Raw genomic sequence first — 26,255 nt, forward strand, 5'->3', positions numbered from 1 at the left:
TGTCTACAGTTACACTTTAAGTTTTAAAATTTTCTTCATTACTGTATTTATATACATGTATGGGAATGTTCAATTTAGGATATGACATTCCCAACTGTGAACTAGAGTAAGACCTTTTCTGTCCTTGTTGGTCAGTATCTGCCGTCATTATTTTGCTTTATGTTTTAGAGGTCTTGTGGTGGGCTGCTCAATGTCTCACTATCTACTGGAGAAGTCCCGTGTTGTGTTCCAGGTTGGTGATTTACTTGATTTTAAGGCTCTTGTCCAATTGTCAAACAGGTACCAAATCAAGTTAGTGTGTGATACACAAGCCCTCAGAGGCAGGGCTGTCATTTCAGAATGCAGTTGGCAGGGTTAGGTGTGGATAATTGCCCGATGTCAATGTCACTTATGAATTAGCAGTGACAAAGTTAATAGCCATGCCTGTAAAATGTCTAATCCCACAGCCTATATGGCAGTTTCTCTGAATTCAGGAGTAGTGCAGAGCTGTAGTCACGTCATTACAGAAAGGGGCACTCTAGTGGTATTTGATGTAAGTACTGTGCAAAAGTGTTGGGCGAACAGTTCGGGCCGAGCAAAAGTTTGGCCCAAACATCGCCCGTTTGCCCATTTGGCGAACACACGAATTTGCGGGGTACTCGGCGGGATGTTCGCCCGCTGAACGCCCCACAATGCACTGCGCACTGCACAGTGCATTCTAGGGCCCTTATTGGATGAAGCCTTGCACCTGACTGCTGGTCAGGTACAGGGCTTTGCCAATTAGGGCACAGAGCACTGGAGAGCCCTGATTGAACAAAGAGATTTGTCCAGTCACTGCTCAGTGTTCATAGTTCCCACCCCACACTATAAAAGGTTCCTTCCCACAGGAAGCTTTTCCAGTGTATTGTTGGAGTGAAGATAGAGCAGGGCTCAGTTCGCTACTAGCGAGTTAGTGTATTCACTTATTGTGACTCTGAGTGTAGAGTGTAAGGGGGTTATTTACTAAAGGCAAATCCACTTTGCACTACCAGTGCGCTGCAAGTGCACTTGGAAGTACAGTCACTGTAGCTCTGAGGGGGACATGCAAGGAAAATAAAAAAACAGCATTTTTGCTTGCACATGATTGGATGATAAAATCAGCAGAGCTTCCCCTCATTTCAGAGCTTCCCTTCAGATCTACAGCGATCTACACTTTCAGTGCACTTTCAAGTGCACTTGTTGTGCAAAGTGGATTTGCCTTTAGTAAATCAACCCCTAAGTGTAGTGTGAGTATAGCGTGTCAGTATAGTGTAGTGTGAGTATAGTGTGATGTCAGTGTAGTGTGTTAGTGTAGTGCAGTTTTTAACACAGCATTACATATCATTTAGTGCTGTACACAGTGCTGTATACCCTTTTTTTTTTTGGTTGCTGTATGTTTTTTTTTTTTGTCCGCTGTCTGCCCCCTTTTTTAAAAATTGTCTGCCGCAGTTTTTCTGACTGCGACACTGTGTTCCCCCTTTTTTTAATTACATTTTTTTTGTTTGAATTTTTACATTTCTGTCAGCGTCAGTCCTCAATTTAAAGTGCACCAAACACAATTTTTCATTGAATAAAGTTCATCCAATCACACATTCTATTAAATTTGGGTAATAAGCCCCCCTATCATGTCTTGGAGGCCAATAAGGAGAGGCAGACATTCCCATGCCACTATGAGGGGGCCAGCAGCGTCTGTTTCTACAGGCAAAGGTGGACATGGTTCGTCCACAGGCAGGGCACATTTGTCTCTGTTTAGTGATGTTGGCCATGCTATCCAGCCACAGCATGCAGAGGAGGTGGTGGAGTGGCTTACTAAACCATCCTCGTCCTTCTCATCCTCTATGACTGAAGCTGACACTAGTGCGCAGTCCATCGCAGCTGTCAGAGCGGCTTATTCTGCCTCTAGAAGGTTACGGGGTAAAGGCACCACCCACACCCCAATCCCAATTTTTCCACACCTGTTACTTCTATCCAAAGTCTGCGAAAGAGAAACCAGACTTTAGTGTACTATAATTTGGCTTCTTCATATAAGGCTTGCTCACTGTGGTGAAAAACGTTGCTATTTCCATCCAAAGTCTGCCAAAGTCTGCACTGTGTCGCTTTAACTGACAATTGCACGGTCGTGCGACTTTGTACCCAAACAAAATTTATGTCCTTTTTTCCCACAAATAGAGCTTTCTTTTAATGGTATTTGATCACCTCTGCGGTTTTTATTTTTTGCGCTAAAAATCATAAAAAGAGCAACAATTTTGAAAAAAAAAACCCAATATTTTTTACTTTTTGCTATAATACATATCCAAAAAAAATGTAAAGAAACAAATTTCTTCAAAAAATTTAAGCCAATATATATTCTTCTACATATTTTTGTTAAAAAAATTGCAAAGCGTATATTGTTTTGTTTGCGCAAAAGTTATTGTGTCTACAAACTATGGGATATATTTATGGACTTTTTTTATTGATTTTTTTTTTTTTACTGGTAATGGTGGCGATCTGCAATTGTTAACGAGACTGCGACGTTGCTGGGGTCCTTCAGGGCAGTACCGAGGCCCCCATACCTTTTTTATGGCCAATAACTTGCATATAAGTCTTCAAAATAGGGACTTTTGATTTTTCAAGTTTGGGTCCCATAGATAATAATATGTTTCACGGTTTGGGTCTGAACTTTTACAATATTCGAGAGTTCTGCCGCAAACCGAACCAGGGCAAATGTTTTAGGCAGAAGAAATGCTGCAAAGTAAGAACTCTTTAAAAAATATACAGTATATTTACATTTTTTTTTATTTCAATTTACAAAATTAAAAGTGATCAAATAGAAGAAAAATCTAAATCAAACCAATATTTGGTGTCACTACCCTTTGGCTTCAACCAGCATCAATTCTTACACTTGCACACTTTGTACACTTGCACAAAGTCAGGGATTTTGTAGGATTAGAGTTGGGCAACTAATTAACCAATTACACCAAGCATATGCTAATAATCATACCCGACATGTTTCAACTAAACAGTCATCATCACACCCCAGATGATGACTGTTTAGTTGAAACATGTCGGGTGGACCCCTCATGACTACCGCTACAAGATTACATGCCTGTTTTATCTTCTGAAAATGTGAGTTGATCTTGATTTAACATTTTTAAATAAATCCAAGTTGAAACGTTATCACGCTATGTGAGTGTTTTTATCCCTCACATGTTATATAAATTATTCGCTTGGCCCATGGTGTACCCATTGATGAGGAAGCCGTGCTGATTTCTTCCCCCCATCTGTGTGATGTCATCTGACCAGATATAATCCCCTGACCGGTCGGTCATAAAGCCTTTTTGACCTGTATGGCATACGCCATTTCAGGCCAATCTTTCTGGTAAGCCTCCTCGGTTTCTGGTGATGGTTCTGGCACTGATTTCAATCCTCTGTGCACCTTTGGTCTCCCTACGGACTACTTATCTACCAAGTTGCCGGGTCTGAACAATCCCCCTGCATGCCCAGGAGACACCTGTTTATCATCGATTTTTGCACTGTCATCACAGACTTTTTGCTTTTGTTTGTTCACTCATTTGGACTCTATATTTTATATTTAATATTATTTTGTGACTTTTTACACTACCTAATTTATTTTATGTATTTAAGTGTTACTATTTGTCACTATCACATCCATCCACGTAGATTTTTTCTGATTTATATCGGAATATCTGCTTTTTGAAGTCACTGTATGTGTAATTTAATTTTTTCATATTATCTACTTATCACCTTTATATACAGTTCATAGCGCCACACTTTTTTGAATTTTTAATGAGTGACCATGTGTCTTATTAAACTCCCGCGAAAAAGTTTTATCCCTATTGTGGGATCACCGGTACGGTATTTGTAAATTGAAATCATATCCCCTCTCAAGCGTCTCTTCTCCAAAGAGAATAACTTCAGTGCTTGCAACCTTTCTTCATAACTAATATCCTCCAGACCCTTTATTAGCTTTTAATAAGAAGGGAGCAGAAAGGGTGGGACTTTGCATGAAGCATGTGCGGGATAAGGGTTTGGTTAATAGTAGGGTAATAGACATATCTATAATACAATTTTTAACTTGATTTCCAATAATTACTATCTAATTGGCTGACATTTCTATTGTTCATACAATTACGTAAGTGGACATGGGAGTAGATACCTACTAAGTTAAGCTTAATGAAATAATCCATAACAAAGATGAAGTAAAAGGGTATACAAAAGTAAAATTAAAAGCTTTTATTATATAGATATAAAATAAAATATGAACAGGTCCATACAGTATTGAAAGAATATAGACAGCAATACATGGACAGAGAATATTGATAATACATTATGGAAATACTGGTTGTGACACATAGTTAAAAACACAATATCTGTTGGCTCTACGCATTTTGCGACTTATTATCGCTCATCAGGAGAAAGCGTGTATTGTGTCTCTGAGATGACAAAAACAAAATTACAAATTGATCCAGGACATTCACATATTGAGGGGGCAATGAACACAAGGTCAGAGTCCCAGCTGGTACTTACAGGGTGTCCATGTACTGCTGGCCCCGGGGCCGGGCCACCAACGCCACCAATTGCGGGCACCGCTCCCCCCGGGGGCTGAGACTGGGGACCCGAAATGGCAGGCACCCCATACAGGGCATACCCAGGGTAGACAGGCATCACGCTATAGTGAAATGTATGAGCTGTTGGGAAGGTGAGAAGCAGTAGCTGTGGAAAAATGAAATATACCCTTTTACTTCATCTTTGTTATGGATTATTTCATTAAGCTTAACTTAGTAGGTATCTATTCCCATGTTCACTTACAGGGCAGCAAGGGGGTGTAGTGGTTAGCACTTTCACCTAGCAGCAATAGGGTTGCTGGTTCAAATCCCAACCACGACACTATCTGCCTGGAGTTTGCATGTTCTCCCTGTGCCTTTGTGTGCCTCCGGTTTCCTCCCACACTCCAAAGACATGCTGGTAGGTTAATTAGATCCTATGGGGTAAAGGACCACGCTATACCGCAGTTGGACATAGGAGGGAAAAAGTGCCCTGAGGCGATTCAGTTTGCATAGGTAGCGCTATACAAGTCATTCATTCACTTACGTAATTGTCTGAACAATAGTAATGTCAGCCAATTAGATAGTAATTATGTGAAATCAAGTTAAAAATTGTATTGTAGAAATGTCTCTTACCCTACTAATAACCAAACCCTTATCCCACACACGCTTCATGCAGAGTCCCGCCCTTTCTGCTCTCTTCTTATTAAACAAATTAGGGATGGAGGTAATTGACTAATATCACCACCTCATTTAAAGTCCCACCAAATCTTTATCCTTTATTAGCTTTGTTGCCCTTTGTTGTACTTGCTCCATTTCCAGTACATCCTTCCTGAGGACTGGTGCCCAGAACTGGACAGCTTATTCTAGGTGAGGCCGGACCAAAGTCTTGTAGAGTGGGAGAATTATCGCTTTATCTCTGGAGTGAATCCCCTTTTTAATGCATGCCACGATTCTGTTTGCTTTGTTAGCAGCAGCTTGGCATTGCATGCCATTGCTGAGCCTATCATCTGCTAGGACCCCCAGGTCCTTTTGCATCCTAGATTCCTCCAGAGGTTCTCCCCCCAGTGTATAGATTGCATTCATATTTTTGCCACCCAAATGCACTATTTTACATTTTTCTACATTAAACCTAATTTGCCATGTAGTTATCCACCCCATTCATTTGTTCAGATCTTTTTGCAAGGTTTCCACATCCTGCGAAGGAGTTATTGCCTTGCTTAGTTTAATATCGTCCGCAAATACAAAGATTGAACTGTTTACCCCATCCTCCAGGTCGTTTATTAACAAGTTAAATAGGATTGGTCCCAGCTCAGAACCCTGGGGGATCCCACTACCCACCTCTGACCATTCCGAGTATTCCCCATTTATCACCACCCTCTGAACTCGCCCTTGTAGCCAGTTTTCAATCCATGTACTCACCCTATGGTCCATGCCAACACACCTTATTTTGTACAGTAAACGTTTATGGGGAACTGTGTCAAATGCTTTTGCAAAATCCAGATACACCACGTCTAAGGGCCTTCCTTTGTCATGATGCACTGTTCAAGCTCTTTTGAAGAAGCACAAAGAAATGGGCAATTTTGAGGACCGTAGATTCAGTGGTCAACCAGGAAAACGTAACCACTTAAGAACCTAGCTTCTTTCTGAGATTTGGTGTTTACAAGTTAAAAAAAGTTTTTTTTTGCTAGAAAATTAACTAGAACCCCCAAACATTATACTTTTTTTTCTAACACCCTAGAGCAGGGGTCTCCAACCCCCGGGCCGCGGCCCACTACCGGGCCGCAGCCTGTATACAGGTGGGCCGCGAAGTCTCCACAATCTGAGGTGCGGTGGGCAAGCAGAAAGATCACCACACTTCTGCCCACACAGCCCCGCCGCTACACTGTTGGGGGTGAAGCAGGCGAGCAGAGAGATGACATCATCTTCCACCGCCCGCCCGCATTACCACTGTTCTGCCCACACACCACTGTTGGAGGTGAATCGGGGAGCAGAGAGATGACATCATCTCTCACCGCCTGCCCTGCATCACCGCTGTTCTCTCTCACGCGGAACCCACCACTCCACTGCACTGCCTCTGTGCTTAGTGACAATTTGCATCTAGGAGGCAGGAGACAGTGGCATGTGCAATCTGCATCTGGTGGCATGTGGCAAGTGACTGTGGCAATCTGCATCTGGTGGCAATCTGCATCTGGTGGCATGTGGCAAGCTGCATCTGGTGGCATGTGGCAAGTGACTGTGGCAATCTGCATCTGGTGGCATGTGGAAATCTGCATCTGGTGGCATGTGACTGTGGCAATCTGCATCTGGTGGCATGTGACTGTGGCAATTTACATCTGGTGGCATGTGGCAATCTGCATCTGGTGGCAATCTGCATCTGGTGATAGGCACCGTGGCAAGCTGCACCTGGTGGCAGATTCTGCATTATGGTGAGTTAACCATATTAACCATTGAAGTGCTAACACCAGCCTTTTTCTGACAAATTGGCCGCAATAAAAAAAAAGCATCATCACCCAGACCCCCCCCCCCCCTCCCCTCTCAGGCCTTGGCACAATTTTCATCCACAATGCCGGTCCCAAAAAGGTTGGGGACCACTGCCCTAGAAAATAAAATGGTGGCCGTTGCAATACTTTCTGTCACACAGTATTTGCGCAGCGGTCTTACCAGCGCACTTTTTTTGGAAAAAATATACTTTTTTTAATTAAAAAATAAGACAACAGTAAAGTTAGCACAATTTTTCTTATATTGTGAAAGATAATGTTATGCTGAGTAAATTGATACCCAACATGTCACACTTCAAAATTGGAATAGTGGCAAACTTTTACCCTTAAAAATCTCCATGGGCGACGTTTAAAAAATTCTACAGGTTGCATGTTTTGAGTTACAGAGGAGGTCTAGGGCTAGAATTATTGCTCTTGCTCTAACGATCACGGTGATACCTCACATATGTGGTTTGAACACCGTTTTTATATGCGGGCGCTACTCACGTATGCGTTCGCTTCTGCACGTGAGCTCGGTGGGACGGGGTGTGTTACATTTTTTTTTTTTTTTTTTATTATTTGTTTTACCTTTTATTTTTTATTTTTACACTGTTCTTTTAAAAAAAATAAGTCACTTTTATTCCTATTACAAGAAACATAAACATCCCTTGTAATAGTAAAAAGGCATGACAGGACCTCTTAAATATGAGATCTGGGGTCAAAAAGACCTCAGATCTCATATGTACACTAAAATGCAATCAAAAATAAATAAATAATTTTTCATTTGAAAAAAAAAAAAATGTCCCTTTAAGAGCTATGGGCGGAAGTGACGTTTTGATGTTGCTTTCGCCCTGCAATGATATAAAGATGGGCGGAGGGCCATCTTCCCCTCACTCGTCTCCATGCCTAACAGGGAGAAGAACCTGATCACCTCCGGTAAACGGCAGAGGACACCAGAGTACGGCGGGAGGGCGGCCTCTCCCGCTGCCGTTAAAAGCAATCTTGCGGTGAATCTGCCACAGGGACCATTTTTATCTGAAAGCGGACCGCCCGCTGAAGAAGAGGATACTGGGGTTATGGTAGCTAGCTGCTGCCATAACAACGATATTCCTCTTCAAAGTAGTGTCGTAAAACGTCCATAAGTGGTTAATGTAGCCGATAGACACATCATGCTTACTTCCCTTCATCATCGGAAAATGTCCAGCAGTGCCATCAGCACAGAACTGGTGGAAACCAGTGGGGCGCAGGTACACCTATCTACTTTCTGGAGAAGTCTGGCCAGAAGTGGTCTTCATGGAAGAATTGCAGCCAAAGAGCCATACCTCTGACATAGAAGCAAGGTTAAGTGACTCAACTATACATGAACATAGGAACTGGGGTGCAGAAAAATGGCAGCAGGTGCTCTAGACTGATGAGTCAAAATGTGAAATATTTGGTTGTAGGAGGCAGTTTGTTCACCAAAGGGCTGGAGAGTGATACAATAATGAGTGTCTGTATGCAACAGTGAAGCATAGTGGAGGTTTCTTGGAAGTTTGGGGGTGCATTTCTGCAAATGGAATTGGAGATTTGGTCAGAATCAGTGGTGCCCTTCATAATGAGAAATACAGACAGATATTTATCCCCATGCCATACCATCAAGCAGGTGTGTGATTGGCCTCAAATTTATTCTGCAGCAGGACAATGGCCCCAAAAATACAGCCAATGTCATACAGAACTATCTTCAGCATCCTGAAAGTGATGATTTGGCCCCCACAGAGCCCTGATCTCAACATCACAGAGTAATGCCCCGTACACACAGTCGGACATTGATCGGACATTCCGACAACAAAATCCTAGGATTTTTTCAGACGGATGTTGGCTCAAACTTGTCTTGCATACACACGGTCACACAAAGTTGTCGGAAAATCCGATCATTCTGAACGCGGTGACGTAAAACACGTATGTCGGGACTATAAACGGGGCAGTGGCCAATAGCTTTCATCTCTTTATTTATTCTGAGCATTCGTGGCACTTTGGCCATCGGATTTGTGTACACACGATCGGAAATTCCGACAACGGATTTTGTTGTTGGAAAATTTTATATCCTGCTCTCAAACTTTGTGTGTCAGAAAATCCGATGGAAAATGTCCGATGGAGCCCACACACGGTTGTAATTTCCGACAACACGCTCTGATCGGACATTTTCCATCGGAAAATCCGACCGTGTGTACGGGGCATATGTCTGGAATTACATGAAAAGGCAGAAGGGTTTGAAGCAGCCTACATCCACAGAAGATCTGTGGTTAGCCCTTCAAGGTTTTTGGAACAAACTAACTGCAGAGTTCCTTAAAAAACTGTGTGCAAGTGTACCTAGAAAAATTGATGCTGTTTTGAAGGCAAAGGGTGGTCACGCAAAATATTGATTTGATTTTGATCTCTCTTCTGTTTTCCATTTTGTTAATTGATAAAAATAAACTATTACACTTCTATTTCTGAAAACATTCTTCATTTACAGCATTTTTTCACCTGCCTAAAACTTTTGCACAATAGTGTATTTTCTGTTTAGTATTTGCAGATCATAGAAGTTTGGATTTATGGTGATACCATTTATTAGCTAACTAAATAGACTTTAGTGCAAGCTTTCTTCATGCAAGCAATGAAGAGGCCAGCATGCCTTGAAAGCTTGTGCTACAATCTATTTAGTTAGCCAGTAATGGTATTACCCCGGTATCAACCTAAACCTGAACTTCTACTTTCACCGATGGTACAATACTCTGCTGATTGGTATTTACTCTTAGGCTCTGAGTGAGAGGGGATTCCACGTCTTTTATGAACTTCTTGAGGGGCTTCCTGAGAATGAAAAGCAGTCACTATATTTACAAGAGCCAGAGACATATTATTATCTTAATCAGGTGAGACACTCAAATATAATTTGCATAAAGACTTGATTTTTCACATACGTTCTTCTGTATTTATTTTTTTTTTCCTTTTTTCGTTTAGTTTTAATTCCGTTTTGTATTTGGGGGGAAAAAGTTAATGTTATTAGAATAAACAACAAAAGTTGATCCATTTAAAATACAGATTGCAATTGACTTATTTTGGTAAAATTGTTACTTTGGTGATTTTTGAGGGTCGAGCATGTGATCTTCCAGGAAAAAATGACAAGATAGACTTTGAATTGCTTGGAAAATGCCTCCGTGGGATTGGCCTTACTGATAGTCAGCTGACTTCCATATGGGCTATTCTCAGCGCCATTCTACAACTGGGCAACATCTGCTTTACGTCATTCCAAGTAAGTGTTATTACCGCAATCATTGGAAATTTTGGGGTTACAGGCATTTATTCGGTCCCCCTTCCTCTTTCCCTCTAACCTCTCCTTCTCTTCTGTTCATAAGCATGTTAGGACCATGGGAATGTTGTAACTGATTTGCAGAATACGTTTTTTTAAAAATACTTCAAGTGGATCTTTCAGCAACTTTATCAAAAAAAATCCAAAGTTGTCACCGCAGAAATATAATTAAAAAAAGCTGCACCTTTTATCTTATAGTAGCCATTTAACTCCAGGCAAGTGACATTGCCTAGGCTTAGATCAGTGGTTCTCAACCTGGCTAGTGCCGTGACCCCTTGATAAAATTTCCCAAGTTCTGGGGACCCCTAACAGTAAAATTATTTTCGTAGCGTGGGTTGTCAGCACCCAAGGCAAGACAAGTCATTTGAGCCCCTAACCCATGGACATTTAGCGCCCCCTGAGTCCCTTCCACTTGTACAGTATTGAAAACCCTTATGGTACATTTTAGGATGTACCACTCTTTCTCTTTGTTCTCCTTTCTTTCCCTTTCATCTCTCTGTATCCTAATTTCTTGTTTTTTTTCCCCATCCCTCTCGCTAGTCGTCTTTATTGTTCTTTCTCTTTTTCTTCCTCTCCTTTTTTCTTTGTTCCTCCCCCTCTTTTCCTCTCCCTTCCATGTATTCTCTATTTTTATTCCTTCTCTTACACCTTGGTGGGGGGGTGGGGGTAATGGGATGAGTGGCAGTGCTGGCAGGGAGTTGGGATGAGTGGCAGTTCTGGGTTCTGATCAGCCAACTTAGGTGCTCTTGATCAAGGTCATCTGCTGATCTGAGAACTGTAGTGGGGACTTTTAATGGCAACTATAATCACAGGTAGTGTTACTCACTTTGTAGTGTCTCATAGTAGTGACACCTATGCCAAAATCAGGAAATAGGATCTCCTTCAGCCCCTCCCACTTCACATTCCTCACCAGTCAGCTGACCTCTAGTCCTTGCCCCCCAGCCATGCCGTGAACCGAGTGGGCGGCCGAGAAGAGGCTAAGTGGACGGCCACGCTTGGCGGACGCAAAAAGACTGGTGAGGGTATCAGGAACAGCCCAGGATTCGGTGACCCCTGGCAAATCATCATTTGACCCCCGAGGGGGTCCCGACCCCCCAGGTTGAGAACCGCTGGCTATGATGATGTCATCAGTCTGCAGCAGGCTGGAGGAAATGTTTGCTCAATCTGTCTCCCCCAGTGGTTAGGCTAAACTTTGTCGTTTTTTAGCAAGTCACAAGGTGAAAAATGTAACAGGGGCTGATCTGTATCACATATCTGTGAACACAGTCAAGAACTACAATAACACCACAATGTTGTTATACAAGAATTCAGACCACTGTCACAGACCTGCATGTAGCGTCTGTTCAGGTCTGCCTGAAAAACTGACAGGCGGACCTGAACGGTCCGTTCGTGTGAAGGGGGCCTTATGTTTCTCATCTCTTTATTAAATGTCAGCGGTTACAGTACAGTGAGTGAAATTTCTCTTTAATATGAACATGATATCTGATACTAGGTCTACTTGGTATTACCACTTTGGGTCACAATACAATTTTCACTTTTGTTTCTTACTGGTCATTGTCATGAAGACAAAGACATTTCTAGCCCTAAATAATCATCCTTTTAATTTAAATATCTTCATAGAGAGATGCTTTTGGATCAGCAGCTGGTTTCAGGATAACTGAGATCAGAATTGTGGCGAGTCTTCTACAAATTTCTCCTGAAGAACTTCAGAAAGCAATTACACAGAGAGTTACCGTAAGTCATGTTATTGATATCAGTAAAAAATAATCTCTTCAACTCCAGTGACCCTTTGAGTACAAAGATACATGCAAGAAAGATCAACCAATATAATGGGATTATAGCGGTCCAAAATGGAAAAGAAAAGTCATGTGTAGACAAAGTATGTATAAAAGATACAACAAATTTATTAATACATTTTAAAAACTGACATACAACAAGATAATGCTGGTGGGCAATAGAAAAAAGCCACAGGTACAGAACAAAGATGCTAATATTAGCATGATGGTATAAGCATCATGCTAATATGCGCATCTTTGTTGTGTACCTATGGCTTTTTTCTATTGCACACCAGCATTGTCTTGTTGTATGTCAATTTTTAAAATGTATTAATATATTAGTTATATCTTTTATATATACTTTTTGTCTACACGTGACTTTACTTTTCCATTTTGGGCCGCTATATATCCCATTATATTGGGGATCTTTCTTGCATATTTCTACTAGGGATGATGGCTTATGCCCCTACAACCATATCCCCTCACCTCTATGTAACTATGAATACACAGATGTACACTATATTATCAAAAGTATTGTGACGCCTGCATTTACATGCACATGAACTTTAATGGCATCCCAGTCTTAATCCGTAAAGTTCAATATTGAGTTGGCCCACCCTTTGCAGCTATAACAGCTTCAACTCTTCTGAGAAGGCTGTCCACAAGGTTTAGGAGTGTGTCTATGGGAATGTTTGACCATTTTTCCAGAAGAGCATTTGTGAGGTCAGGCACTGATGGTTTGTGAACTGGTTCAAATCATTTGGTGGAGGGAGGATTATGGTGTGGGGTTGTTTTTCAGGGGTTAGGTTTGGCCCTTTAGTTCCAGTGAAGGGAACTCTTAAGGCGTCAGCATACAACGACATTTTGGACAATTTCATGCTCCCAACTTTGTGGGAACAGTTTGGGGATGGTGGCCCCTTTTTGTTCCAACATGACTGTGCACCAGTGCACAAAGCAAGGTCCATAAAGACATGAATGAGTGAGTTTGGGCTGGAGGAACTTGACTGGACCTAACCTGACAGAACACCTTTGGGATGGATTAAAGCGGAGACTGTGAGCCAGGGCTTCTCGTTCAACATCAGTGCCTGACCTCACAAATGCGCTTCTGGAAGAATGGTCAAACATTCCCATAGACACACTCCTAAACCTTGTGGACAGCTTTCCCGGAAAAGTTGAAGCTGTTATAGCTGCAAAGGGTGGGCCAACTCCATATTGAACTCTATGGACTAAGACTGGGATACTATTTAATTGAATGCGCGTGTAAAGGCAGGCATCCCAATACTTTTGGTAATATAGTGTATATTTCAACAGTAAGCCCAGGAAACAACTAGGTTCAGTCTTTACATGTTATTGAGCGAATATTGCTCTAGTACAAAGTCAAATGCCCCGTACACACGAGCGGAATTTCCATTGGAAAAATCTTGGATGGTTTTTCCGATGGAATTCCGCTCAAGCTTGGCTTGCATACACACGGTCACACAAAAGTTCTCTGAACTTTCGACCGTCAAGAACGCGGTGACGTACAACACTACCACAAGCAGAGAAAATGAAGTTCAATGCTTCCGAGCATGCGTCGAATTGTTTCCGAGCATGCATGGTTTTTTGCACGTCGGAATTGCATACAGACGCTGACCCTGGATGATGCCTGAACTTTGATGTAGTCAAAACCAATAAGGACATTATCAGGAGCAAAACATAATCTCTATGAGAGGTAATAAATACCTTTATTATATTTACATATTACTTAGTATAGATGCACTTAAGTACGTCTATACCCAAAATAAAAAGGGAGTGTAAACATTCAATTACGATGTAGCCAGGAGCTGGATATCCGTACCTGCAATCACGAGACATTGTGTAACCTCATTTTTTGGGAGTTGTTTCCCCCTAGTGTTGAATTCAGACTCTAAGCTCTCTTATCTGGAATGCAGAAACTAAGCAAAGCAAAGCATCTTGGGACATATAGTTCAGATTGATTTGTCCTCTAGCTGAATCATAGGGAACTACAACTACCAGATGACTGAGGAGGAAGAACAGAATACTGAAAAAGTCTATAAAAGGGGCTGGTTGAGGCCTGGCTTGCACTCTTGGGACTCCGGCCTGGATCTGTGAGCAGAGATTCCGTGACAGTGTGTGTGGTGCGACCGTGTCGTAGTCTGCAAAAGGAAAATCACCCAGCAGAGATTCAGAGGGACACCTGCGGACAGCATCTCCTTCCCTGTCTGGCGGCAGCCTGGAGGCCGCCCCTGTTCAATCTATTCTGCATTTGCATCAGATTTGTGTAAGTCGTAGTGCGGTGTGATGGAGGCCGGACACAATCCCTTGAGCCAGGTTCCTGAGAGAGAGCTTGCCAAGTCATCATCATCATCATCATCTCTCATTCCAGTATTTGTGAGCGGGCATCAGCCAATTCATTTATAATAGACACTGTATACAGACACCATTGTCTCTATTCACTACCCATTGCCTATGGTACTGAAGGATAAAACCATTCATCCACATAGACACTGTATACAGACATCGCTGTCCTCATTCACCCCACTGTTACTTGTAGTTCTACTGGATACAGAACCTTTGAATCAACAGTCACTGTGATTTCATTTGTATCTTGCTAATACAGTAATAAGAAGAGCCGGAAAAACTGTAATCCTTGAAGTGTTGTCTATTGGTACATCAGAGTGACAATAAAACAATAAGTCTGACGTGTTTCAGCAATAGCCTTAGTCGTAGCTAGTTTAAAACAGATATGGCAAAATATATATATACTCACATACGCATATGCAAACTCCACCCCTACATAACTGGCCTATCAGGTTAGTGTTACAGAAAATTAACATATTTGATTGATACCACCAATTATTCAAGTGGTTAGTGACTACACCTGTTTTAGCCAGCATGAGAAGAGGGAGAGGAAAGAAAGGCAATATAAAAAGTTATTTTGTTGAGCTAAAAAAGAAGTGTGTAGAAAAAATGCTACATGAGATATTAGGACCTTATTACTCCAAAGGAGAAATATATTCCTTAAAAGAAGGAAAAAATGTTCAAAATGGTCAAAATGTTCAAGTAAAATACTTTGTGGTAGCAACAAAATGTAAAGTCAAGATTAATGGCCGGATCAAAAGAAAAAAAAAAAAAAGGAAAGGAGGGGGCGGGGATTCAATTAATGGCAGGTTCAAAAAAGAGGGATGCAATTTATGGCTGGATCACAAAAAGGGGATTGAATCTATAGCAGGATCAAAAAAGAGAGATAAAAAAAATGCTACATGAGATATTAGGACCTTACTACTCCAAGGGAGAAATATATTCCTTAAAAGAAGGAAAAAATGTTCAAAATGTTCAAGTAAAATACTTTGTGGTAGCAACAAAATGTAAAGTCAAGATTAACGGCAGGATCAAAAGAAAAAAAAGAAAAGGAAAGGGGGGTATTCAATTAATGACAGGATCAAAAAAGAAGGATGCAATTTATGGCAGGATCACAAAAAGGGGGATTGAATCTATGGCAGGATAAAAAAAAAGAGATACAATTAATGAAGAAAGAGGGATGCAATTAATGGCAAGATCAAAAAAGAGGGGAATTAAATTTATTGCAGAATTGTAAAAAAGGGGATTGAATTTATGGCAAGATCAAAAAAGAGGGATACAATTTATGGCAGGATCAAAAAAGAGGGATACAATTTATGGCAGGATCAAAAAAGAAGGGGATTACATTTATGGCAGGATCACAAAAAAGGGGATTGGATTGATGGCAGGATCAAAAAAGAGAGATACAACTGATAAAAAAACGGGGATTTGATGTATGGCAGGATCAAAAAAAAAAAAGGGGGGGGTGAAATTTATGACAGGATCAGAAAAGAGGGATCAAAAAAGAGGGATGCAATTTATGGCTGGATCAGAAAAGAGGGATGCAATTTATGGCAGGATCAAAAAAGAGGGATGCAATTTATGGCAGGATCAGAAGAAAAAAAAAGGTAGGGGGGGGAATTCAATTTTTGGCAGGCTCAAAAAAGAGGGATTCAATTTATGGCAGGATCAACAAAAAAATGTATTTCTTTCCTTTTCTTCTTTCTCTTTTTTCCCCTTTTCCCCTTCCCTTTCTCCTTTTCTTCCTTCCCCTCTCCTTTTCCTTTCCCCTTTTCTCCTTTCTCTTACCCTTGTGTTGGGCAAGAGGAAAGGAATAGAGGACAGAAAACAAGCACAGAAGGTACATACCGGGACAAAAAGGCAAATACTGAAGCAGATGACAATAAAAATGGATAAGGGATAGGATGATGTCATTTGAGAAATAGATCCACATCCCATCTGTGGTTCATGCCTGTGGGGATGTGTGTCCCCAACAGGAAAATCCACTTAACTTCCTGTTCCAGTAGCTTTCTGTTCTTGTCTCCTCCACGTACCGACATTTTGATTTTTTTAACTGCAGAGAAAGAGAAGGAATCCATATTACCTTCATGTATAAATTTGAAGTGTTTAGATACATTGGATAATCTTCTCTCATTACTACCCTGTTTCCCCCAAAATAAGACCTAGCGTGATTGTCAGTGATGGCTGTAATATAAGCCCTACCCCCAAAATAAGCCCTACCCTGTTTCCCCGAAAATAAGCCCTACCCTGAAAATAAGACCTACAAGGACTTTAACTAGGGCTTAATTGGGGAGTAGGGCTTATATTGCAGCCATCACCGACAATCACGCTAGGTCTTATTTTCGGGGAAACAGGGTATATGCTGCTTCATTATAATGTTCGCTAATTCTTGTGCGAAGGGGCCTAGTGGTGCATCCTACATATTGTAATTTACAAACATCACATTCTATCACGTAGACTACATATTGAGTACTACAATTTATAAAGTCCTTAATAGGAAATTCCTTATTATTATGGTACAAGGTGATAGACTTGTGATTCTTGTTATGTTTGTTACAATACCTACAAGTATTTAAACCACAACTATACGAGCCATTAGTACTGAGCCACGTTTTGGAAATGGTGGTGGTTTGATGTAGACTGGGCGACAAAAAGTTACCTAAAGTTGGGGCATGACCATGAGAGAAATTACACCCTTTAGAACGCACATCTATTAGGTCCTTGTCACCATAAAGTATGGGAAGATGTTTATTGACAATCCGTTTGATCTGATTAAACTCTCTGGAAAAAGTGGTGACAAAGGTAAAGGAACTCTTGTCCTTGTTCTTTTGATTTTTATGTTGTGTATTTTTTGAAGAGCAAGGGGATTTCTCTCTGTTATCCAATAGATTGTTTCTGTCCTTCTCTGAGGCTATGGAAATGGCTCTATTAATATGCCACTTCTGATAGCCTCTATCGCTTAATCGTTTTGAGATGTTAGAGCATTCTAGCTGAAAACTTTCCGGGGTGGAGCAGTTGCTCTTAGCTCTAATAAACTCAACCACCGGGATCGAACGAATAGTATGGGGTGGATGGCAGCTGGGGGCCAGAAGTAAGGAATTTCCGGCAGTAGGTTTGCGGAAGGTTCCAGTATTTATAAGACCAGTGCTAAGGTCACCCTTGAGTGTGATATCTAGAAAATCAATCATGATATTGCTCACATGAGAGAATTCAAGATTAAGGCTGTTATTGTTAAGGTATGAAACAAAAGTTAAAGAGGAATCAGTGTGGTCCCAAATTAAGATCAGGTCGTCTATGTATCGCCCATACCAATGGATGTGGGGTGCATAGATATTGAGATGTGAAAAAAGAAAACATTCTTTCCACCATCCCATGTATAAATTAGCTATTGGAGAAAATTTTGCTCTCATGGAGGCTCCACAGCATTGTACATAGAAGGAATCGTGAAAGTAATTGTGTTGTAATAAAAAGGTAACAGCCATAATGATGAATTCTTTGAGCTGAGGATCATAAAATCTATATTTGGACAAGTGATATTGTAGTGCATCTAGAGCAAGATGATGTGGTATGAATGAATAGAGAGACTTAACGTCTAGAGTAACCCACAAATAATGCTCTGCCCATTGTACTTCATTTATATACTTTAGGATTGATGCTGTGTCTTTTATATAGCCCGGCAGTCTTGTCACTAAAGTTTGCAAATACTGGTCTACCCATTCACCTAATCTCTCTAGGAGTGAACCGATGCCTGCTACTATTGGACGACCTTTTACAGGTCTTTCAGGTTTGTGTATCTTGGGGAGATAATGGAACACAGGGACAACTGGATGTTCAACTAAAAGGTGATCTGCAACCTTTTTTGTCATAACTCCCATTTCCACACCTGTGTCCAAGAGATGTCCGAGTTTACTCTTCAAAACTGGAGTGGGATCAGATTTAAGGGGGCGGTACGTTGAAGAATCATTAAGTTGCCGCAAGGCTTCAATTATGTAATCACTGTCATTAAGTACCACTATAGCGCCCCCTTTGTCTGCCTCTCGAATTACAATATCTTTGCGATTTTTAGGATCTGCAAGAGCCTGTCTTTCAGATGTACTGATGTTGTTAAACGTTCGCGATGCAGGACTGTCAACCATTTCTTTCAAAGACAGGAGTTCCTTCTCCACAACCTGTTGAAAGATGTCTACTGTGTTCCCTCTAAGATGTACAGGATAAAAAAGTTTATCACCAGTATAGGTAGTATCTTTGGATATGCCGTACATGCCCCCAGAGGATTCAGACTGCAGGTTCTCTAGTATAGATTTAGCCTTGAGATTTTGAAAATCAAAATTGGCCAGATTTTTTTGATCCTGACAAAAATTGCATCCCTCTTTTTTCATTAATTGTATCTCTCTCCTTTGTTCCTGCTATAAACCGAATCCCTCTTTTTTGATAATTGTAGCCCTCTTTTCTGATCCCGTCATAAATCTCATCCCCCCCCTTTTTTTTTTGATCCTGCCATAAATTACATCTCCCTTTTTTATTAATTGTATCTCTCTTTTTTGATCCTGCCATCAATCCAATCCCCTTTTTTGTGATCCTGTCATAAATTTAATCCCCTTCTTTTTTGATCCTGCCATAAATTGTATCCCTCTATTTTGATCCTGCCATAAATTGCATCCCTCTTTTTTCATTAATTGTATCTCCCTTTTTTTTTTTGATCTTGCCATAAATTCAATCCCTTTTTTTGCGATTCTGCAATAAATTTAATCCCCCTCTTTTTTTGATCTTGCCATTAATTGCATCCCTCTTTCTTCATTAATTGTATCTCTTTTTTTTTATCCTGCCATAGATTCAATCCCCCTTTTTGTGATCCTGCCATAAATTGCATCCTTCTTTTTTGATCCTGCCATTAATTGAATATCCCCCCCCCCCTTTCCTTTTTTTTTTTTTCTTTTGATCCTGCCGTTAATCTTGACTTTACATTTTGTTGCTACCACAAAGTATTTTACTTGAACATTTTGAAAATTTTTTCCTTCTTTTAAGGAATATATTTCTCCCTTGGAGTAATAAGGTCCTAATATCTCATGTAGCATTTTTTTCTACACATTACTTTTTTGACTCAACAAAATAACTTTTTATATTGCCTTTCTTTCCTCTCCCTCTTCTTATGCTGACTAAAACAGGTGTAGTCACTAACCACTTGAATAATTGGTGGTATCAATCAAATATGTTAATTTTCTGTGACACTAACCTGATATGAGTATATATATATATATTCCCATATCTGTTTTGAACTAGCTACGACTAAGGTTATTGCTGAATCGCGTCAGCTTTATTGTTTTATTGTCACTCTGTTGTACCAATAAACGACACTTCAAGGATTACAGTTTTGCCGTCTCTTCTTATTACTGTTGCATTGGAGTGTGTTGGGACACATCAAACCTTGGCACCTGTGAGTGGACCTGGTGTATGGATTGAGTTGTCCCTGCAGAGAGCGCTGTTACCTTTCTTCTTTTCCATCTTGCTAATACAGTTTGTTTCTTTATCTTACAGGACTACTTCAAACCTCCCTACCTACTGGAGGGATTGCCTTTACTGTGCTCCTTGAGTTTGAATTTACCTAGCACTCTCTGAAAGAGCAGGCTAGATTCCATTGCAGTTGATTATTATTAAAGGTTTATGACATTTGCATTTTAATGTTGGCACCTGTGTGTTGAGGAACAGAAGGGAGAGGCCTGACACAGGTAAAAGCCATTCCTCTGCCCTTCTGCTACCTGTTCACATAGGTAATGCTTAGTTGTGAATAAGTACTGGTTATATTCAGATATTCTTTGTATTTACTTGTTTGACCTTTGACCTTTTCCATCTGAGTGTCACTTTATTTCTGGTGATATTCAGACTGGAAATACTACTCTAGTGTATAACTCTAGGTTGTTCTTTTTTCAATTGCCTTTATCCTACATAGTAAACAAGTCCATTGGTTTAACTGATTGTGGTGTACCTATTTTTATTGTTGTCACTCACTAAATTAAAACAATGTCTGAACCCAGGGTGTCAGGGGTGGTGGAGGACTTGCAGGGTCGGAACAACCAGTGGGGTACTGATTCTACTAGTGGCCCTCACTAGGGTACCGCTACATTTGGGGGCTCGTCCAGATACCCCTCATGGGATGCCCAAGCAAGTCATGTGAACAGCTCAGGGATGAAGAGAAGATGGACTCTTCACTTCAGTCACTGCCATCAGCTGGGCATGGGAGCAGGAAAGTCAATTGGAACTGGCTACAGTGGTGAGAGTGCCCAGGATTGGCTGAAAGGGAGGTGAGACAGCTGATGAGAACGGCTGTACTACAGCAAGGGTCTTACATAGTGGATTTGAGGCCAGAATTTATGGAAGACTACACCTATGTCCTGATAGAGCGGCGAGAGAGTGTACCCGCTGGATTAAGAAAAGACACTGTAAGGTTGGCGGAAGGACTCAAGGCTCAAGTGATACCCTTACTGACAGCCGGTACCCCAGACGAAGACTGCTCTAGACATGGTTAGGTGAGTCCTGTGCCGGAGATGCTTCCGTTATGGGAGTGTCCTATGCTTCTTCTTTCTTGCCCTACGCTTCTTGGTGGAGAGTCTGATAAGGAGCACTAATATTTCAGCAAATCAAGGGTATTGGAAGCTACCATTTTTTTTCAGGTCGCACACCCACCCCAGAAGGGGAAGAGGAATTTGAAAATTGGATGGATTGAGCCATTCAAACAGTTGAAGAATGGACTGTACCAGAGGCACTGAAGAGACAGAGAATAAGTGAGAGTCTCAGGAGCTCGGCAGCTGATGTCATTCTGAGCTTAAAAAGGGGAAAGCCAGACTGTGTAGCCATGGATTACATCGAAGCTTTGTGTGCTGTCTATGGGAGAGTAGAAAAGATACCCGATCTGGTGTACAAGTTTGAACACACTCACCAGTGTAGAGGAGAGGGACTGTCTGCTTATGTTGTCAGAGTGGATCGAATCCTACATCAAATCATTCTAAAAAAGGGATTGATCCAAAAGAGGCCGATAAAGTCTGGGTTAAAATAATTCAGCAAGGGGCTCGACCCCCAACTGTGCTTCGCCTGTTGCTGAAGGGGGCACAGGTGGCTCCAACCTACCCAGAGTTAATGAAACTGGTCAGAGAGGAAGAAGCTTTGTTGGAAGAAAAGAATCAAGGGTCGCGAGAAGGGGCAAAGGTCCCCTCCAAGACAGAAAAGGTGTCAGCATAGCCAGTTCAAGTGGAAAAAGGGGTCCAAGAAGTAGACAGTGATGAGGAGTCAGAGTGGGAGGAGTGTGCCTAGACCTCCCTTGTGCTACCTGTTCCTGAAAACACTCCTGTTAAAGTATTTATGCAAGTAGCTCAAGCACAAGATCAAATTAAATAGACTTTGTTGCGTGTGATGGAAACTCAAGCCACAGCTCAGGTGGATAAGACTGACCCCAGAAGATGTTTTCAGTGTGGGGAACCAGGGCATTTCAGGAGGCAGTGCCCTTAAAAGAGGGGGGAACAAAACTTCCTTGCATAAACTGTTGAAAGCACTGCAGCAGCTGCTGTCAAGTCAGAAGGTGGGAAACTTCAGGGGGTTTCAGTGAAAGAGCCAACTGAGAGCCCCAAGAAGGAATGCCAGAGGACGAGTTTAGAGCCCATAATTCCGGCATCCCAGAGGCCAAGTAACCCGTCACCGGAGTCAGGGACTCGGGCACAGGGAGTCAATGTCTCATCACCACCTAAGGCCATAGTTAGGTCCTCTCACCATGGAGGTAGGAAGAACCCAAGAAGAGCCTTATCCAGAAAGGTTCTGGGAAATTTGCTGGAAAATTTAGTGGGGTCGTTCCCAATTGTGTCTGTACGTGTAGAAGGTGTTTATACCAGGGCACAAGTTACCTTACTTAACAGGAACTTTTATGCCAAATTTTTGAACCACATCCCCTTAAGCAACCTTGAAGAGCTAGAAATTTGGGGAACTGGGACTGACAAATTTCCATATGATGGATACATCCCCATCAAGATCGCTTTTGGGCCAGCAGCCACTGGAAAAATGAAAACAGTTGACACGCTAGCAGTGGTGTGCCCTAGGCCTGAACGTAATTCCATGCTGATTGGGACCAACACCATCTTGGTGAGGAGGTTGTTAGCTACTGTGATCAGGGAAGATGGCTCGATGCCCAACAGAGTCCACCCTCAGTTACACCAGGCGTGTCAACGAGTGATTAAGGAACAGAACGCCCCTGTTGAAAGAGTGGGATGCCTGTGGAAGTTAGGAACCAAAGAGAGAGTGTTACAGCCCAGGGAGATGGCTTGTCTGAAGGCCACTGTCAAGCTCAATTGGGAACACCCGGGACCCTTCGTTGTGCTGGAAACTGACACCCAAGCAGAAGCTGCTGGGATAGTGATGGTCCCTGAATTGGTCCCCACCAAGGCATTGTTCCAAAATGGGAAGAAGGTGCCAATCAGTCTCCGAAATGTTACAGACCACCCTATTACATTAGGGGCCAGCATGTTAGTCAGACAAGTGAGTGCAGCAACCCCAGTGCCTCCCGCCGAAGTTGTTAGAGGAGGAGTATCAGGGGCTGAAGAAAGAAATTCAAGCATGTGCTGAGGTGTTGCCTCCTGCGTGGCAAAGAAGGATGAAACTCCAAATGTCCAGATAGGAGAAGATCTTTTCTGAAGATGATTTTGATGTATGTGCATGTGTATGACGAATGTGCATTGACTACTGAACTTTGAATCGACTAACCATCCCCGACCAGTATACTCCCTGTATCGAGGATGCACTTCAGTGTCTCACTGAAGCGGAGTGGTTTAGTGTACTGGATTTGAAGAGCGGGTATTATCAGATACCAATGCACCCTGAGGATAGAGAGAAGACTACATTAATTTGCCCTTTGGGGATTTACAAATACAATCAGATACCACAAGGACCATCGGGGGGCCCCAGTGACATTTCAACGACTCATGGAGAGAACTGTGGGAGACATGAATCTGATTGAAGTCCTGGTGTACCTGGATGACATCATAGTGTTCGGAAGGACTCTAGAAGAACATAAGGCATGACTGGAAAAAGTCTTCAAAAGGTTACATGAGAAGGGGCTCAAATTATCATTAGAAAAGTGCCAGTTTTACCAAACTTCAGTCACCTACTTGTGCCGTGTTATTTCACCCGGAGGAGTAGCCACAGATCCAAAGAAGCTGGAGGCAGTTGCTACATGGCCTAGACCAGAAACTGTGATGGAATTTAGATCCTTTCTGGGGTTCTTTTTAGAGGTCGACCGATATATCGGCCGGCCGATATATCGGCCGATATTTGGCTTTTTTTACTTAATCGGCATCGGCCGATTGTGCTGATTAAAAAAGCCGATTATAACTTCAGCGGGACTTGCAAATTACTTCTGTAATAGAAGTCAATTGCAAGTTGTCTGAAGGTTTCTTCTCTCCTCCTCTGGGCAGCCTGCCAAATCTGATAAGAAGATACATTTGTATCTCTTCCGGTTCTTTTATCAATAGACTGAACTCCGTGTGGAGAAGTTCTCAGTTTAACCATTTAAAGACTAAATCTTTTTTGACATTTGTTGCTTACAAGTAAAAATTCTGTATTTTCTGCTAGAAAATCACTTGGAACCCCCAAATATTATATATATTTTTTTTAGCAGAGACCCTAGGGAATAAAATAGCGGTTGTTGCAATATTTTATGTCACACGGTATTTGCGCAGCGGTCTTTCAAACGCAATTTTTTAAATAAAATACACTAATTAAAAAAAAAAAATAAGCAGTTAAAGTTAGCCCATTTTTTTTCCTCCAAAAGTTTTGGTTACCTGTTTTTGTGTATTTAATATTAAGATATAGTTATTTTTTTTTAAATCTAAATTATACATACAAGTGAACTGATTGGAGGTTTGTTTTGTTCAATAAATGTTTAAATGTAAAAAATTTTCTGTATCACTTATTACTTAAGTTTGCTTTCACACTGGAGCGGGCAGGCGTTGACGGTAAAACGCTGTTAGTTTTAGCGGCGCTTTACCGTCATTTTAGCGGCGCTATTCGGCTGCTAGCGGGGCGCTTATAACCCAGCTAGCGGCCGAGGAAGGGGTTAAATGCGCCCCTGAAGTGCTGCTGCCGAAACGCTTTGCAGCCGCTTCGGCAGCGGTGCGCATTCATTTCAATGGGCAGGAATGGTGGAGGAGCGGTATACACCACTCCAAAGACATCCTGCCAGCACATCGCCTCAGTGTGAAAGCACTTGGGATATCACACTGAGACTGTAGGGAAGCCGTTTTACAGGCACTTTACAGGCGCTATTTTTAGCCCAAAAACGCCTAAAAAAATGCCCCAGTGTGAAAGGGGTCTAACTGTTAGATTTTATGAGATGAAGGGGGAAAAAAAAAGAAAAAAAAAAAAATCGGCCTAATATATCTGCCCAAAAAAATCGGCATCACATATCGGCCATCGGCCACCGCGATTTCTAAATATCGGCATCGGCATCGGCCAGAGAAAAACCCATATCGGTCGACCTCTAGTTCTTTTATTACAGGAGGTTTGTAGCCAACTTCACAAAGATTGCTAGGCCCCTCAATGAACTGCTGCAGGTTGCCTCAGATGAAGTAGAAGATAAGGCAAGAGTGAAGAAGTCTGGAATTCGAGGAAAAAAGAAAATCCATCCGAGAACAATTTGAGCAGGCTTATTAGTGTCTGAAGAGGAGTCTTACTAAAGCCCTGGTGCTGGCCTATGCAGATCCGGCCAAGTCCTATGAGCTCCATGTGGATGCTAGCCAAAATGGATTGGAAGAAGTCCTCTATCAAGAACAAAACGGCGGGCGCATTAGCTGGAATTCAGTTGAGCCTGAAATATCGGCCTGGAGCTGGAAATAGAGATGCAGACGCTCTGTCTCGTAGGCCTCATCGGCAAGCAGAAGAGCCAGCCGACTGGACTTTTGTGACTACTGATGGTGTGCAAGCTTTGTGAAGAGGCATGGCCCAACGGCTGAAGGGGACCGTAGGAACTGAGTCCATAGGAGTTCCTCCTCCTGGAGTGCCTCAGTGTTACTGTGGACTGATGCAAGTGCAAGGTGAGGGCCTTCCTCGGCTGTCAAAGAGAGATTTGAAGATGGACAAGACTCAGGATCCTCAATGCCAACTGGCCACTTAAGCTTTGGTTAAGCAAGATCCAGCTTTACTGTTAAAAAGTCCTACATCGTACATCGGTGTTGATAGCCTTGCACGTTGAATATGGGCATTTAGGCACAGAAAAGACTTTTCGCTTAGTTAGAGACAGATTCTTTTGGCTCATTATGAGAAAGGAGATAGAAAGCTATTGTCGTGCCTGTTTACCATGCATTCAGCAGAAGACAGTTTTTTTTTTTTTCTTTTAATTTTTTTTATTGCATTTTCAAGACAAACAATACATATACAACTTAAAAACTAAAAGAAAAAAAAAAACTGTGGTGCCTATATAAAGTATCCCACACATCACATGACAAGATATTATAATTTGTGTTATTTATCGCATGATGAGTTAACCTATGGCTCGCTTCTTCTTGTATCTATATAGAGGTCATTTGAGACGTCAAGTCCTCTCTCCAATCGTAGCCAATAAATTCTCACTACTCCCCCCCCCCCCCCAGCAACCCCCATCATATTATTGAAGACTCAACCAGCTGTTTCCACATCCTTTAACCAAGTACGCCAGACTCTATCGTACTTCATCGGGCACCCTCTATTGAAGTATGTGTCTCCTATATAAAGGAAGGTTATTATTGACCAGACTTTT

General features: G+C 41.7%; 1 protein-coding gene across 1 annotated transcript in view; it reads left to right on the top strand.

The window, feature by feature from the left end:
- LOC141113351 (uncharacterized) overlaps positions 1 to 26,255 on the top strand; it is a 111,577-nt gene that overhangs the window by 75,150 nt on the left and 10,172 nt on the right. Inside the window, exons 8-11 of the mRNA XM_073606412.1 lie at positions 169 to 232; positions 9,799 to 9,912; positions 10,131 to 10,292; positions 11,970 to 12,083. Coding sequence (XP_073462513.1) covers positions 169 to 232; positions 9,799 to 9,912; positions 10,131 to 10,292; positions 11,970 to 12,083 — 454 coding nt within the window. The remainder of the gene's footprint in view (positions 1 to 168; positions 233 to 9,798; positions 9,913 to 10,130; positions 10,293 to 11,969; positions 12,084 to 26,255) is intronic.

Source organism: Aquarana catesbeiana, linkage group LG12 (assembly GCF_042186555.1).
Source record: "Aquarana catesbeiana isolate 2022-GZ linkage group LG12, ASM4218655v1, whole genome shotgun sequence".
NCBI lineage: Eukaryota > Metazoa > Chordata > Amphibia > Anura > Ranidae > Aquarana > Aquarana catesbeiana.